The following is a 16,043-nucleotide window of genomic DNA, read 5'->3' as shown; positions in this document are numbered from 1 at the left end:
CTGACCCAAAACCCCAACTTTCTTGAGCCTCTGATGCTGCCTGCCCTGCTGTGTTCCTCCAGCTCCACAATGTGTTATCTCAGACACCAACATTGGCAGGTCTTACCATCTGGATAACTCATTCTCACCATGCAACAAGTGTTTTATAGTCATTTTCTGATCAGATTACGCATGTACATGTATATACATAAATATACATATTACACTTTTATGCCTGAACCACTAACCTAGAGGATATTTTGAAAGAGTCTCTTCATATCTGCATGAAAGAGAAATCATCAAGGTCATAACTTTCATTTTAGGAATAACTCGAACATTCAAAGTACTCACAGTCAGTGTCCCATTTCCTTGACCAGTCAATTTGATGTGAATCTTTCTTCCAAGTGGAAACTATAACAGCAATTATATTTGAGAGTCAAACACTTCATTGCATCACCAATATTTCCTTGTCTGTTTGAAGCATTAGATAATGAAATAATCATGGACAGATTGGCCAACAGTGTAATTTAATGTGTGTTATGGCAACTCAAAATCACAACCATTGAAGTGATCTTTAAAAAGCTGCTGTCATACACCAGAGCACTTTTTGAGATGCAGTGATGAACATACTTCCTGAGATGCAAATAATATATGCCAAATTAATTCCAAAGAATACCTTTACAATTAAAAAGAAGCTAAAAATCTCTTTACATTGCGAAGCTTGTCAGATTGCTATTAGTCAATGGAAATCGTTCAGAACAATTATTTATTCCCAGATGAAAAGGAAGTGTATACATTTCATGACAACAAAATGTGAGGCTGGATGAACACAGCAGGCCAAGCAGCATCTCAGGAGCACTTTTGTGCTCCTGAGATGCTGCTTGGCCTGCTGTGTTCATCCAGCCTCACATTTTGTGGTCTTGGATTCTCCAGCATCTGCAGTTCCCATTATCTCGGATACATTTCATTTTCACATCTTATCCAAGAGAGAGAAAAAAAACACCTTCATGAATGCATTGTCAAACAAGAAGGCTCACAAAAAAAGTCATTTGGCCCATTGAATATTCCTCCATCATTCGGTGAGATCATGGTTGATCTCATTACATGTATCATGACACAGCATTTCCACCAAACCCTCCTAATAGCTAATACATTCCGATCCAAGTAACATCCTGGTAAATCTCTGTTTCTGTGCCATGCCTTGTCTTTCTAAATATTTTTTCAGTCATCTACAAATTTAGCCACAGCACATGCACCTCTTTCCTCCAAGTCATTCATAAACAAGCACAAGAGCGACCTCATTTCTTACCGACAAGCCAACCCTGGCATCTCTGTCCATTTATATCGGAGATAATGGGAACTGCAGATGCTTCAGAATCCAAGATAACAAAGTGTGGAGCTGGATGAACACAGCAGGCCAAGCAGCATCTCAGGAGCACAAAAGCTGACGTTTCAGGCCGAGACCCTTTTCTCATGATCATTGTTTCTTGATTTAAAAATTAACCTGGCCGTTACAGCCTAGCATATGATTAATGGCATTACCTCTAAAATCTTCTTGGCTAAAGTGTTCAATAAATTGCTACAACCTGAAAGAAGTAATTCTTCCCTGAATTCATGGGCAACCAATTTGAAAATGTGGCCTCTGGTCGTAAAATCTTTCACAAATGAGAGTAATCTCTACGGATATACACTATCAAGCCTCTTAAGAATCTTACATGTTGAAAAAATAAGATTTTTTTCAATCTTATAAACGCCAATGAATGTAGTCCCTGCCTGCCCAACTTTCATAAGCATAGCAATCCCCTCTGCCATTTCTCAAATCAACCCAGTCAACATGAGGTGTTCGGCCTCCGCAGCATTCGCTCTGTGGCCGTACATGACTTGTAAGTTACCATCCTGCTGCTACGTCTCTACTTCTATTTACGATGCAGTCCTCTGTCCATCCGAACATACTACCCTTGAACACATGGGCTCTTTTCTTTTGAGACACCTTATGAGCTGCACCTTATCAAATGCTTTTTTGAAATCTCAATGTACGACATCAACTGGTGGTCCTTCATCAGTAATGTTTGTTTCCTTCTCAAAGCACTGTAGCAAGTTTGTCAAGTATTATTTCCCCCTTATAAAAGGATGTTAACTCTGTAGGATGTTATAGCACACTAAGTACCCTGTTATTTCATCTTTCATTGCAGGCATGAACATCTACCCAGGTTGACCTAAATTGGCAATACATGCTTACTACTTTGTCCAAGTATCTTTGTAATAATGGTGTTCTGTTCACAATCTTTCAATCCTCTGAGAATTTTCCACAATCTAAGGATTCTTGGAAGATTATCATCAGTGCCTCCATTGTATCTGTAGCTGCGCTGTTCAACATGAGAGGATACATATCCCCTTGGATATTTTCTCTACTGATTGGAGTCATATTTGGAATTCTGTGCAGTGACATTCACTTTTAACAGTTTGCTAAATACTACCAGGAACAGAAATTGTGATTCAGCTGCAACTAAACTAAAGCTTTCAGCACAGAAGGAAGTCTTTCAATTCATTATGAACCTAATAACTCCTGAAAAGGGCAATACAATTTGCCTCAGTCCATAAATGTTCTTCCTCCAACATCCTGAGATGCATCATCTGTATTTCAACAAATTTACCACAGATTCTGTTTCAATCATCCTTTCAGCAATACGCATGACAACAATTCGGCATTCTTAGTCCCCCTGTAGCCTCCGTTGCACACGTGCATTCTTAGATGATTATTTCTTTGTGTGCCTGCTTTTTTGCTCGAATGGATAAAGGTAAATTTCTGTTCTTTTGTCATCAGAGCTATTGCCTCCTCATTCTCATCCTCCTTGTTTTATCCTGTGCTGGAATATTTAATTTGTTGACTTATCTGAAATATGTTGTTGAATGGATCGGGTTTTGTAACATTGCATTCCCCATAGACCATCTACCGATGCTGTTGCTTGTTCGAACAGTTATTATCTTGCAGAGAGGAAAATGCAGTTTGAAAGCAATGGAACATTATCGATGAAGAAGTTGATGCATAAATTGCTGCGATCTTCCAAACTACAAACTCACCTTCAATTCTTTCTTGGTCAGAGCATTATGCCGGCGCAAATGAATCGTGTTCTCAAAGGGACTTCCAAAACCATGGAATTGAATTTGCATGTTGATTTCTTCTTCCCTCTTCAGAAATGCAAAGTAGTATCGTGATGAAGCTTCCAAGGCGATGATTGTGTCCTTCAATGAACGGAAAAGTGACTTTTAGCTTCATGGAAATATTTCACTACTTCTATAGACATGAAAGGCAAACATTCTCCCTGCATATGACCCAGTCTCATTTTATCGTATCTTTCTCATTTTACATGCCACGGGATAATCATCGCAGTGTAACAGAAATGTTGATCATGGAAATTTATCACTGTTTTCATAAATAATGGCAAATTTTCAACATCTTGCAATTGTATGAAGGCTCAGTCTCATCACACCTCGCCTGCTGCACAAAGACATTCTTACACTGCTTTCAATGTTAGGGCTCAAACAAAACACAATCATGACACAAATGCATCAACACACCACTTTCAACAGGATCTGATATCCTTGCCAGGCACTGGAGGGGTTGCGGAGACTGGTGAGTGGACAAAGTCGTTCCTCTGTTCAAGCAGGAAAACAGGGACTTTCCAGGAAACTACAGACTTGTGAGTGTCTCATGTCTCAAAGGTATGGGCTAATAAGGGACAGCCAGCATGGCATTATGCGGGGCAGGTTATGTCTTACCAAGTCAGTTGAAGTTTTCAAGGAGGTGACAAGGGTGATCAATTCGGGTAGAACAGTTGATAGCATATACATGGATTTTACGAACGTTTTCAACAAGGTCCCTCATGGTATGCTCATCCAGAAGATTAAGATCCATGAGATCCATGGTGACTTGGCCTGCCCATATAAGGCAGACGGTCGCGGTGGAAGGCTAACAAAGATCACACAGTATAGGGCTGGAGGAACAAAGCAGGCCAGGCAGCATCAACAATGTCAGCTTTCCTGTTCCTCTGATGCTGCCTGACCTGCTGCGTTCCTCCAGCTCCACACTTGGTTAACTCTGATTCCAGCATCTACAGTTCTTGCCGTCTCAGTGGTGGAAAGCTGTTTTTCTGGCTGCAGCTCAGTGACGAGTGGTGTTCCGCATCGATGTGACTTCTGCTGTTTGTGATATATGTAAATGACTTGGTGGCAAATGTAGATTGGGGATTACTAAGTTTGCAGATGATATAAGGACCAGTGGACTTGTGGACAGCATGGAAGGTTGTCAAAGGACACAGCAAGATACAGACCAATTGCAAACACGAGCGGAGAAATGGCCGATGGAATTTAATCTGGGCAGGCATGAGGTGTTACATTTTAGGAGACCAAGTGTTAAGGAAAGGGATACACAGTTAATGGCAGAACCCCAAACAGCAGTGATGTCCAGAGGGATCTTGGGGTCCTAGACCATAACTCCCTGACAGTAGCCACACAAGTAGATAGGGTGGTCAAGAAGGCATATCGCATGCTTGCCTTTATTCATAGGGGAACTCAGTGCAAGAGTCAGGATGTCACACTGCAGCTTTACAAGACTTTGTTGAGACCACACAAAGTATTGCATCCAATTCTGGCCGCCACATTACACTTACGATGTGCAGGCTTTGGACAGGGTGCAGAAGAGATTTACCAGCATGCTGACTGGAATAGAGGGTATGAACGAGAGGGAGGAGCTGGAAAAACTCTTCATTTTCTCTGGGGCAGTAGAAGCTGAGGGCAGGCTTGATAGAAGTCTATAAAATTAGGAGATATTTCAATACAGCTAACGGTCAGAAAACTTCTCCCCCGGAGTTGAAGTGTCCACTATTAGGGGGCATGCATTTACGCTGAGAGGGGGGAAGTTCAAAAGAGATGTGAGGGGCAAATATTTCACACTGAGCATGTTAAAAGTGTGGAATACATTGCCCGGGGTGGTAGTGGATGCAGATACGATGAAAGCATTTAAAAGGGACTTTTCGTTCCGTGCACGAATATGCAAGGAATGGAGGACTATGGATCAAGGACAGGCAGAAGGGATTTTTTCATTTGTTGTCATGTTTGGCCCAACATGGTGGGCCAAAGGGCACATTCCTGTTGCCGTCGTGTTCCAAGTTTTATGCTCACTTGTATCATGATTACAAAAAGTAGGATTGGGAATAATTTTTGAGAACGTTTGAGAACATTATTTCATGTTAGGACAAACGGGATAAGGATGAGGTGACACAGCACAATCAGATCTTGGAGCCCATGATGAATCATAGGGACCTCACAAGCACCAATGTTCAGAGGGATCTCAGGATCTTGATGTGTATGCCTGTTGATCCCACAATGTAATGGACCAGGTCGTTGAAGTGGTTTGGAAGGCAGATTGGATACTTGTCTTTATTAGACTTAATATTAAGTGACAGAGTTTCAGAATAGGCAGGGTATGTACAACACTGTTGGGCCGAACCAACATTAAGTCAACGATGAGAAAATACAGTGAGAATTGGACAACGATCAGGCTTGGCCTGAGAAAGGATAAGTTACATTTGCACCATACAAGTGCTAAGCAGCAATCAGCTCCAATAAGAGAGAATATGGCCATATCAAAAAAATTCCATGTCCTTCCCCTCACATCATCGTTACATTTATTTTTTTTTAAATGTGCAAGTGCAATCCAAGCCATGCAAGGCTACGGGCCAGGTGTTGGAAATGAGGTCAGAACAATTCAGTGCTTGTCCTTGACTGTCACAGAATCTGTCAGCTTAAGAATGCATTTCTCCTGTATTGTAGACTACTGAGGTGCTTGGCTATCCACTAAACCAAGGTTAACACTGATCTAAAACTAAACTGGGTCAGTTATATAATCAGCAGTAGCCAGGTCCATAGTGCAAACCACCCTGCTGTGGGACAGAGTAAGGCAAATCCAAGTGAGCGAGTGTGGTTGGAGACTCATTCGTTGGGGGCATAGATTCTGTTGCCACATTTGAGACACCAGGGCTGCGTGTTGCTTCCCTGGTGCAAGGTCAAGGACATCTCTGAGTGGTTGCAACAAATTCTAAAAGGGGAGGGTGAGCAGCCAGAGGCCACGGTGCACGTTGGTACCAATGACATCGGCAGAAAGAGGGATGACATTCTGCGGACTATGTGCAAGGAGTTAGCAAAGAGGCTGAAAGGCAGGACCGAGAGGGTAATAATTTATGGGTTGCCATGAGTGCCACATCTTAGTGAGCTAAGTCATAGAAAGATAGGTGAGATGAATGCATGGTTAAGGAGCTGGCACAGGGGGCAGGGTTTCTGGTTCATGGATAATTGGGACCGTTTCTGAGCAAGGGGTGACCTGTCTAAGAGGAATGGGAGGCAAGACGCTGTCAGCGGGTCAGGACAGAGGGGACAAGTCGTTGTGAGCGGGTTACGACGGAGGGAACAAGTGCCTGTGAGCAGGTCAGGAAGGAGGGGCAAGTCGCTGTGAGCAGGTCAGGGCTGCGGGGGCAAGTCACAGTGAGCGGGTCAGGGCTGCAGGGGCAAATCCCTGTCAGCGGGACAGGGCTGCGGGGGTCAGTCCCTGTCAGCGGGACAGGGCTGCGGGGGCCAGTCCCACTGAGCGCGACAGGACTGCAGGGGGCAATTCGCTGTGAGCGGGTCAGGGATCGGGGGCCAGTCCCTGTGAGCGGGTCAGGGCTGCGGGGGCCAGTCCCTGTGAGCGGGTCAGGGCTGCGGGGGCCAGTCCCTGTGAGCGAGTCAGGGCCGCAGGGGTCAGTCCCTGTGAGCGGGACAGCACTGCGGGGCCCAGTCCCTTTGAGCGGGACAGGGCTGTGGGGGGCAGTACGCGGTGAGCGGGACAGGACTGCGGGGGGCAAGTCGCTGTGAGCGGGTTAGGACTGCGGGGCCAAGTCGCTGTGAGCGGGTCAGGGCGACGGGGGCCAGTCCCTGTGAGCGGGAAAGGGCTGCGGGGCCCAGTCCGCTGTGAGCGGGACATGGCTGCGGGTGGCAGTACGCGGTGAGCAGGACACGGCTGTGGGGACCAGTCCCTGTGAGCGGGTCAGGGCTGCAGAGGCCAGTCCCTGTGGGCGGGTCAGTGCAGCGGGGGCCAGTCCCGATGAGCGGGACAGGGCTGCAGGGCCCAGTCCCAGTGAGCGGGAAAGGTTTGCGGGGTGCAGTAGGCGGTGAGCGGGACTGGACTGCGGGGGGCAAGTCGCTGTGAGCAGGAGAGGACTGCGGGGGGCAAGTCGATGCGAGCGGGTCTGGGCTGCGGGGGCATGTCCCTGTGAGCGGGACACGGCTGCGGGGGCCAGTCCCTCTCAACGGGTCAGGGCTGCGGGGTCCAGTCCCTGTGAGCGGGACATGGCTGCGGGGTTCAGTCCCTGTGAGCGGGTCAGTGCTGCGGGGGCCAGTCCCTGTGAGCGGGTCAGGGCTACGGGGGCCTGTCCCTGTGAGCGGGACATGGCTGCGGGGGGCAGTACGCGGTGAGCAGGACACGGCTGCGGGTGGCAGTACGCTGTGAGCGGGATACGGCTGCGGGGGGCAGTACGCTGTGAGCAGGACACGGCTGCGGGGGGAAGTACGCTGTGAGCGGGACAGGGCTTCGGGGCCCAGTCTCAGTGAGCGGGAAAGGTTTGCGGGGTGCAGTAGGCGGTGAGCGGGACTGGACTGCGGGGGGCAAGTCGCTGTGAGCAGGAGAGGACTGCGGGGGGCATGTCGATGCGAGCGGGTCTGGGCTGCGGGGGCATGTCCCTGTGAGCGGGACACGGCTGCGGGGGCCAGTCCCTCTCAACGGGTCAGGGCTGCGGGGTCCAGTCCCTGTGAGCGGGACACGGCTGCGGGGTTCAGTCCCTGTGAGCGGGTCAGGGCTACGGGGGCCTGTCCCTGTGAGCGGGACATGGCTGCGGGGGGCAGTACGCGGTGAGCAGGACACGGCTGCGGGGGGCAGTACGCTGTGAGCGGGACACGGCTGCGGGGGGCAGTACGCTGTGAGCAGGACACGGCTGCGGGGGGAAGTACGCTGTGAGCGGGACAGGGCTTCGGGGCCCAGTCCCTGTGAGCGGGACAGGGCTGCGGGGCCCAGTCCGCTGTGAGCGGGACACGGCTGCGGGGGGCAGCACGCTGTGAGCGGGACACGGCTGCGGGGGGCAGTACGCTGTGAGCGGGTCAGGGCCGCGGGGGCCAGTCACTGTGAGCGGGTCAGGGCCGCGGGGGCCAGTCCCTGTGAGCAAGTCAGGGCCGCGGGGGCCAGTCCCTGTGAGCGGGACAGGGCTGCGGGGGCCAGTCCCTGTGAGCGGGTCAGGGCTGCGGGGGCCAGTCCCTGTGAGCGGGTCAGGGCTGCGGGGGCCAGTCCCTGTGAGCGGGTCAGGGCTGCGGGGGCCAGTCCCTGTGAGCGGGTCAGGGCTGCGGGGGCCAATCCCTGTGAGCAGGTCAGGGCTGCAAGGGCCAGTCTGTGAGCGGGTCAGGGCTGCGGGGGCCAGTCCCTGTGAGCGGGTCAGGGCTGCGGGGAGAAGTCACTTCGGGCGGATCAGGACTGCTGGTAGAAGTCACTGTGAGCGGGACAGGACTGCCGGGGGGAAGTCACTGTGACCGTCTCAGGAATGCAGGGGCAAGTTGATCCAGTGAATTCAAATATGAAATTACACGAAAGACAGCAATGAATTTAAAGCATCAAGAGGAAAGGGATTTGGAATCGAGCATTAGTTCGTGGGGATGGAGCAGCGCTTGGAATATTGCCTTCAGTTCTGGTTGCTTCATTACAGGGAGGATGTGGAAGCTTTAGTGAGGGTGTAGAAGAGAGTTAGCAGGATGCTGCATGGAATGGATGGCAGGTCTTAGGAGAAAGGGTTCGGGGGCGAGGACTTTTTTCATTGGAGCAAAGAAGAATGAGAGGTGACTTGATTGAGGTACACAAGATGATGAGAGGCATAGCTGGAGTGGATAGTCAGAGATTTTTTCCCAGAGCAGAAATGACTATTACGAGGGGGAGAAATTTTAAGGTGACTGGAGGAAGGAGGAGGGGAGATGTCAGAGCTAAGTTCTTTACACAGAGAGTGGCGGGTGTGTGGAATGCACTGCTGGCAGTGGTAATGGAGTCAGATACATTTAGAGACTTTTAAGCGACTCTTGGATAGGCACATGAAGGACAGTAAAATGAAGGGTATGCAGGGTAGCTTGATCTTAGTGGGATAATAGGTCGGCACAACATCGTGGGCCGAAGGGCCTGTACTGTTCTTTGTTCTCTGTTCAGCCAAAGGTTCTTTTCTTTTGAGGAGCGGGGAATTGATTGTCGTTTTTAAAGACAGAACTGGAGGACAGAGAAAGATATCAAGGAAGGTTGCACGTTAGTGACAGTATCAACAAGTCCTCAGCAGATGCACTCTCTGAGTAACTACACTGTTTTGAAGGCGAGAGGACCAATGATATCATTAAGCCCCCCTTGTTTTTGTATTGTGTATGTCTGACATATGCGCAAATGGACAACCTCACTCTCCTGCTAAGCTGCAGAATGAATAATGCTGCAATATTTGTCAACTCCCAAATGGGCATTGATACATTAGTAAATCTCACATCAATAAACTTACATCTCAAGGTTCTCACCTTCTAGGACTGTTTGTACTGGGAAATAACCCAAACGAGGATGCTTGGCCAAGTATTTCTTTGATCTGAACTTATTTTTCAGCACCTTGGTGAAATCACGCACATCTTCACCTGATGTTGTCTAAAAATGTAAAATAAATCAAATTTAGTTCAGAATTAACAATGAACCAATCGACTCAACTCACTCGATAATCCATGCTCTCCCTGCTAAATGTCTTTGAAGATGTAAAATTGAAGAGTCTGCAACTCTTTGAGGGATAAAGTCGGCTATCTTTCTGTAAGATTATGATAAAGTTAGATATGTCTGAATGTGAGTTTCAGACTATTAAGCTTCAGTTTCATAGAGTCAGACAGCATGAAAACAGATCCTTTGGTCCAACCAGTCTATGCTGATCACAATCCCAAACTGAACTAGTTCCACCTGCCTGTGCTTGGCCCATATCTCTCCAAACATTTTTGTCATCTTTCTATCTTCTGGCTACAACATCACCTGAGAAGAATTCTCCATCTTGTGGCCAAATACTAGAACTATACAATTAAGTCATTTCAAATGATACACAGATCCAGGATTCACATTAGTGGCCTTTCTGGTTGAACTGCTAATTATTTTAACAATAGTGCATTTTTTTGTCCAATTTTGCCATGTAATCCAGTGATCCAAAATTCATCTCATTGGGTTTAATTTTTTTGGTTTTCTGTACTGTGTCAAAGATGAGATCAATACATTGGTGAGAAATTATCTTGGTTTGGAGATTCAAAGTCACTCTAGTCCCAGATGGGACCACAGGGCTGCTCTCACAGTCAAGAGAGATATCTGGAGGTGGTTTAAATTGAAGGTTACCACACCTCAGATGAGGAGACAGGTTGAGAAGGAGACTCCTTCATTGTAACTTCAGACAGTGTAGTATCCCATGCTGTTGGTATCATTCTGAATTACAAACCAGCCAACTGAGCTAACTGGCTCCCAGGCAAAATATAGAATCAGTTTGGGTAGAGATAAGGAGCAGCAAAGGAAAGAAGTCACGGCTGTGACAGTTTCAGATTCATAGATCCCCTGACAGAAGATACAGTCCAGGATAGCAGAGAGGCTATAGACCAAGAAGTAATGGGATCTTGTCAGAAAGATGTTACAATAAACTGTGAATTCAATTGGCACAGGTAGTCTGGAAGATTCTTTTTTATTCACGGGATGTGGATGTTGCTGGCTAAGCCCAATTACCCTGGAGAAGGTGGTGGTGAGCTGCCTTCTTGAATAACTGCAGTCCTTAGAGCAGTGCTGTTCAGAAAGAAGCTCCAGAATCTTAACTCAATGACTATTAATGAACAGTGATATCGTTCCGAGTCAGGATAGTGTGTGTGGCTTGGAGGGAAACTTGCATGGGGCACTAATTATGCATTAGTGATGATAGAACAGATGTTGAAGGTGGTGGGTGGGGTACCAATCCAACAGGCTGCTTTGTCCCATATGGTTCAAGCTTCCTGAGTGTTGACGGAGCTGCACCAGTCCTGACCAGTGGATATTACATTCCTGACTTGGGCTTGATAGATGGTGGACAGGCTTTGTGTAGACAGGGGGCTCATTATTCACTGCAGAATTCTTAACCTCTGACCTGCTCTTGTCGTCACAATAATTATAAGTTTGGTCCAATTCAGTTTCTGGAAACCTGATAAGCCTCAGAATATTGGCAGTAAAGGAGTGGAAGTCATGGGGCAATGGTTAGATTCTCCTTAATGGTGACGTTCATTGCCCGTAAGTTGCACAGCACAACTACCACTTGCTTCTCATCACTTATGTTCCGTGGACATGGACTACTTCAGCATCTGAGGAGCTATGAGTGGTGCTGAACATGACACAATCAACTGAGAACATCCCCACGTATGGCATTCTGACGGAGGGATGGCATTTGATCAAATAGTTGAAGATGGTTGAGCTCAGGGCACAAATTTACGTAACCCCCGCAGTGATGCTTTGGAGTTGGGGCAACTGACTTCCAATAACCACAACCACTTGCTTTATGGTAAGGTTCCAGCCAGCAGAGGGTTTTTCACCTGATTCTTACTGACTGCAGCTTTGCGACGGCTCCTTGATGTCATATTTGGTTGAATGGCACCTTGATGTTAAGAGCAGTTATCTACCCCTCAGCATATATTCACAGAATGCATTTGGAGTCTTAAAACTGTACCACTGGAACCAAGCAGGGATTAAGATATTTTAGACCTGATAGTATGTTTTGAGATACAACTCATCAATAGTATCGGATTCTCTGGATAAGAATGATCAGGATGTGGTAGAATTTTACATCAAGGTCGAGGTTGAGAATTCGGTCTGAAACTGTTTAATATCTTAAACTTTCATTGAAGATAATTCAGGAGTATAAAGGCAGAGTTGAACTGGGAAAATAGTTTAAAAGGTAAGACCATAGAGAAACAATGGCAGATGTTTCAGGGGATATTTCATAACTCTGAACAAAAATATTGTCAATTTAGAATGAAAGGATGTACAGCTAGAATGCACCATGGTGCCATCTGTTGCTATCTAAGAAAGTTAAAGATAGTATAAATTGAAAGAAAGATTGGAAAATTGTGGAACTGGAAATATTTCAGATGTGAACAAAAGATGACCAAAGTAATAATGAGGGAGACATTAATATAAATACAGTAAAGGCTTCCACAAGTGTATCAAAAGGAAAAGAGTAAAGACAGTGAATAATGGCTCATGAGAGGGTGAGACTGGGGAATTCATGATGGGAAATGAGGGTAATGGCACAAGCTTTGAACCAATATTTTCCATCTGATTTCACAGTAGAAAACATACAAAAAATATCAATGGGCGAAAAGTAGGGAGCGAAAGGGAGAAGGAAATCCTCAAGGAAACATTGAGGAAAACTGAGAAGATGAAGTTAACAGGTTCCCTGGGACCTAAAGACTTGGATCCCAGGTATGCAAAGAGTCCAACCCCACATCGTACCATCAGAGCTTTATTTCTTTTAATAATACTCCATAAACTTCAACCCCTAATTACTAGCTCCCATATTTATACAACCAACTCACACTCAATTCATCCTCAATTAATACAGACATAAAACCTGTTCCCTCACTTCGTTAGTTCTCAGGCATCCCTTCAGACTAAATTAGATGATAACATGGAGGATTATAAGAGTTGACTGCAGAGATGAGATTAAATTAGGTTCCCTACAGTGTGGAAACAGGTCCGACAGCCCAACAAGTCCACATCGCCCCTTGCAGCATCCCACCCCACCCCTATAACCCAAACACCACTGAACACGATGGGCAATTCAGCATGGCCGATCCACCTAGCCTGCACATCTTTGGACTGCGGGAGGAAATTGGAGCACATGGAGCAAACCCATGCAGACACAGGGAGAATGTGCAAACTCCGCACAGACAGTTACCCAAGGCTGGAGTCGAACCCGGGCCCTGGCGCTGTGAGGCTGAAGAGCTAACCACTGAGTCACCGTGCTGCCCAAATGGATGTATTGGCTGTAATCTTTTCTAGATTGTGGAAAGATCCCAGCAGAATGCAGCGAAGTACGAATTTACTTCGTCTAAAGTTTGTCATTGGGAAATTGCTAGAATTTATTATTGAGAAGGCAGCAGCAAACCATTTAGATCATATTCAGGCAGATTTGATAAGTTAAGTGAAAAGGATAAATTTAAAAATATGGTGAATCCATTTGAGTTTCTACTTCAAGGAATTCTAATTCTTCAACAAACCGGGTCGTTGAAGCGAAATTAGCAGATGTCGTTAATTTGGATTTCCAAAAGGCGTACATGAAGCACAAAAATTTAGCTTCTATGCACAGCATGTATTTTAGAAGGCACGTGAGGTGCAAATCTTTATTTCAAGGAGGGAAGGAGTGAAAATCTTTCCACACAAGACATTGGTGACGCCACTCAAGGAGCACAGTGTACAGTTTTGGTCTATTAAGCGAGGATATGCTTACAACAGCAGTTCTCAGAACGTTCATGATGTTAATTCCAGGGGTAAAAAGGGTTATTTTGTGCAGAGTGAACTGGACAATGTTCAGGCTCAGCTGATAACATGCTGGGTCAAAATCCAAAATTCCCTCCCTAATGGCATTGTATCTACCAACAGCAAATGTACTTTCAGCAGTTCAAGAAGGAAACTAACTGCTACCTTCTCAAGGGCAACGAGGGACAGTTGTGCTTCAGACCTCAAATGCCCGTTCTCATTTAGAAAATAATCTACGCCTCCATTTTTCCTACCAAAGCACATAACCTCACAGTGTCCCACACAGTCTCTGTCTGCCACTTCTTTGCCCAGTCTCCGAGCCTATGCAAGTCCTTCTTCAACTTCCTCACTGCTATCTGTCCCTCCATCTGTCACTGTGTCGACTGTAAACTCAGCAACAATGTCTCAGTTGCTTCGTACATATCATTAAGGTATTACGTGAACTGTTGTGGTCCCAACACTGATCCCTGCAGGACTCCACTAGTCACCAGCTGCCATCCTGTAAAAGACCCCTTTATCTACACTCTCTGCCTTCTGACAGTCAGCCAATGCTCTATCTATGGCAGTACCTTGCTAAAACACTATGGGCTCTCATCTTATTTGGTACCTTCTCAACAGCGTTCTGGAAATCCAAACAAATCACATTCACTGGCTTCCTTTTGTCTAACTTGCTCACTTTCTACTCAAAGAATTCTAACAGATTTGTCAAGTATAACTTCCCCTCGATGAAGCTGTGCTGATTCAGCCCGATTTTGTCATGTACTTCCAAGGTCTCTGCAATCTCATCCTTAATAATGGACTCTAAAATCTTACCAATGATTGAGGTCAGGATAACTGGCCTATAATTTCCCTTCTTCTGCCTCTCTCTTTTCATAAACAGGGGTGTTGCTTTAGCCATTTTCCAAATCCCTGAGATCCTCCCTATCTCCAGTGATTCCTGAAAGATCACCACGAATGCCTCAACAATTTCCTCAGCTATCTCCTTCAGAACTCTGCAGTACAGTCCATCTGGTCCAGGGGTGATTGGTCCACCTTCAGACTTTTCTGCTTCCCGAGCACCTTTTCCTTAGTTATGGCTATGAAATTCACCACTGCCCCTAACTCTCAAAGTTCTAGTATGCGATGGGTGTTTTCCACCATGAAGACTGATACAAAGTACCTGTTCAGTTCCTCTTCCATTTCTTCATTCCTCATACTGATTCTTCAGCCTCCTTTTCCAGTGATCTACTGCTACTTTTTAATGTCAGTTGCAATACTGGTCGAAGACGATATCACAGCTGTACTGAAGGAGGGCCCCATGGAGGGCTCAAGCATTGAGGCAATATGGGTAGAACTCAGAAATAGGAAGGATGCAGTAACAATGCTGGGGCTGTACTACAGGCCTCCCAACAGCGAGCGTGAGATAGAGGTACAAATATGTAAACAGATAATGGAAAGGTGTAGGAGAAACAGGGTGGTGGTGATGGGAGATTTTAATTTTCCCAACATTGACTGGGATTCACTTAGTGTTAGGGGTCAAGATGGAGCAGGATTTGTAAGGTGTGTCCAGGAGGGTTTTCAAGAGCAGTGTGTATGTAGTCCAACTCGGGAAGGGGCCATACTGGACCTGGTGCTGGGGAATGAACCCAGCCAGATGGTTGAAATTACAGCAGGGAGTGACTTTGGAAATAGCGACCACAATTCCCTAAGTTTTACAATACTCATCGACAAGGATGGCAGTGGTCCTAAAGGAAGAGTTCTAAACTGGGGGAAGGCCAACTATACCAAGATTTGGCAGCATCTGGGGAATTTAGATTGGGAGAAACTGTTTGAAGGTAAATCCACATTTGATATGTGGGAGGCTTTTAAAGAGAGTTTGATTAGCGTGCAGGACATGTTCCTGTGAAAATGAGGAACAGAAAAGGCAAGATGAGGGAACCATGGGTGACAGATGAAATTGTGAGACTAGCCAAGAGGAAAAAGGAAGCATAGATTAGGTCCAGGCGACTGAAGAGAGATGAATCTTTGGAAGAACACGGGGAATTTCGAGCGCATCTGAAACGAGGGATGAAGAGGGCTAAGAGAAGACATGAGATATTGCTGGCAAACATGGTTAAGGAAAATCCCAAAGCCTTTTATTCATATATAAAGAGCAAGAGGGTAACTAGAGGAAGGATTGGCCCACTTAAGGACAAAGAAGCAACGTTATGCACTGAGTCAGAGAAAATGGGTGACATTCTTAACAGAGATAATGGGAACTGCAGATGCTGGAGAATTCCAAGATAATACAATGTGAGGCTGGATGAACATAGCAGGCCAAGCAGCATCTCAGGAGCACAAAAGCTCCTGAGATGCTGCTTGGCCTGCTGTGTTCATCCAGCCTCACATTGTATTATCTTGACATTCTTAACAAATACTTTGCATCGGTATTCATCAAGGGGAGGGACATGACAGATGGTGATGTGAGGGA

The 16,043-nt window shown here is 46.3% G+C and overlaps 1 protein-coding gene across 14 annotated transcripts in view; it reads right to left on the bottom strand.

Annotated features, from left to right (window-relative positions):
* Nucleotides 1–337: 337 nt before the first annotated feature.
* Nucleotides 338–16,043, bottom strand: part of LOC132210854 (utrophin-like) — a 247,310-nt gene continuing 231,604 nt past the window's right edge. For 11 of the 14 annotated variants that reach the window (XR_009447033.1, XR_009447031.1, XR_009447026.1 and 8 more), the window contains one exon: nucleotides 9,636–9,721. Coding sequence is in view for 1 of the 14 variants with exons in the window: in XM_059653535.1 (XP_059509518.1) it covers nucleotides 3,113–3,222; nucleotides 9,601–9,721 (231 nt within the window). In the remaining 13 variants the exon portion in view is untranslated. Of the gene's footprint in view, nucleotides 391–3,060; nucleotides 3,223–9,600; nucleotides 9,722–16,043 lie in introns of those variants that run through there. The other 3 variants (XM_059653535.1, XR_009447036.1, XR_009447038.1) reach the window with 3 other exon arrangements.

The sequence above is a fragment of the Stegostoma tigrinum genome, chromosome 21 (genome assembly GCF_030684315.1).
Source record: "Stegostoma tigrinum isolate sSteTig4 chromosome 21, sSteTig4.hap1, whole genome shotgun sequence".
Lineage (NCBI taxonomy): Eukaryota > Metazoa > Chordata > Chondrichthyes > Orectolobiformes > Stegostomatidae > Stegostoma > Stegostoma tigrinum.
The sequence above is the reverse complement of the archived record's forward strand: the minus strand, read 5'-3'. Positions and strand labels throughout refer to the sequence as shown.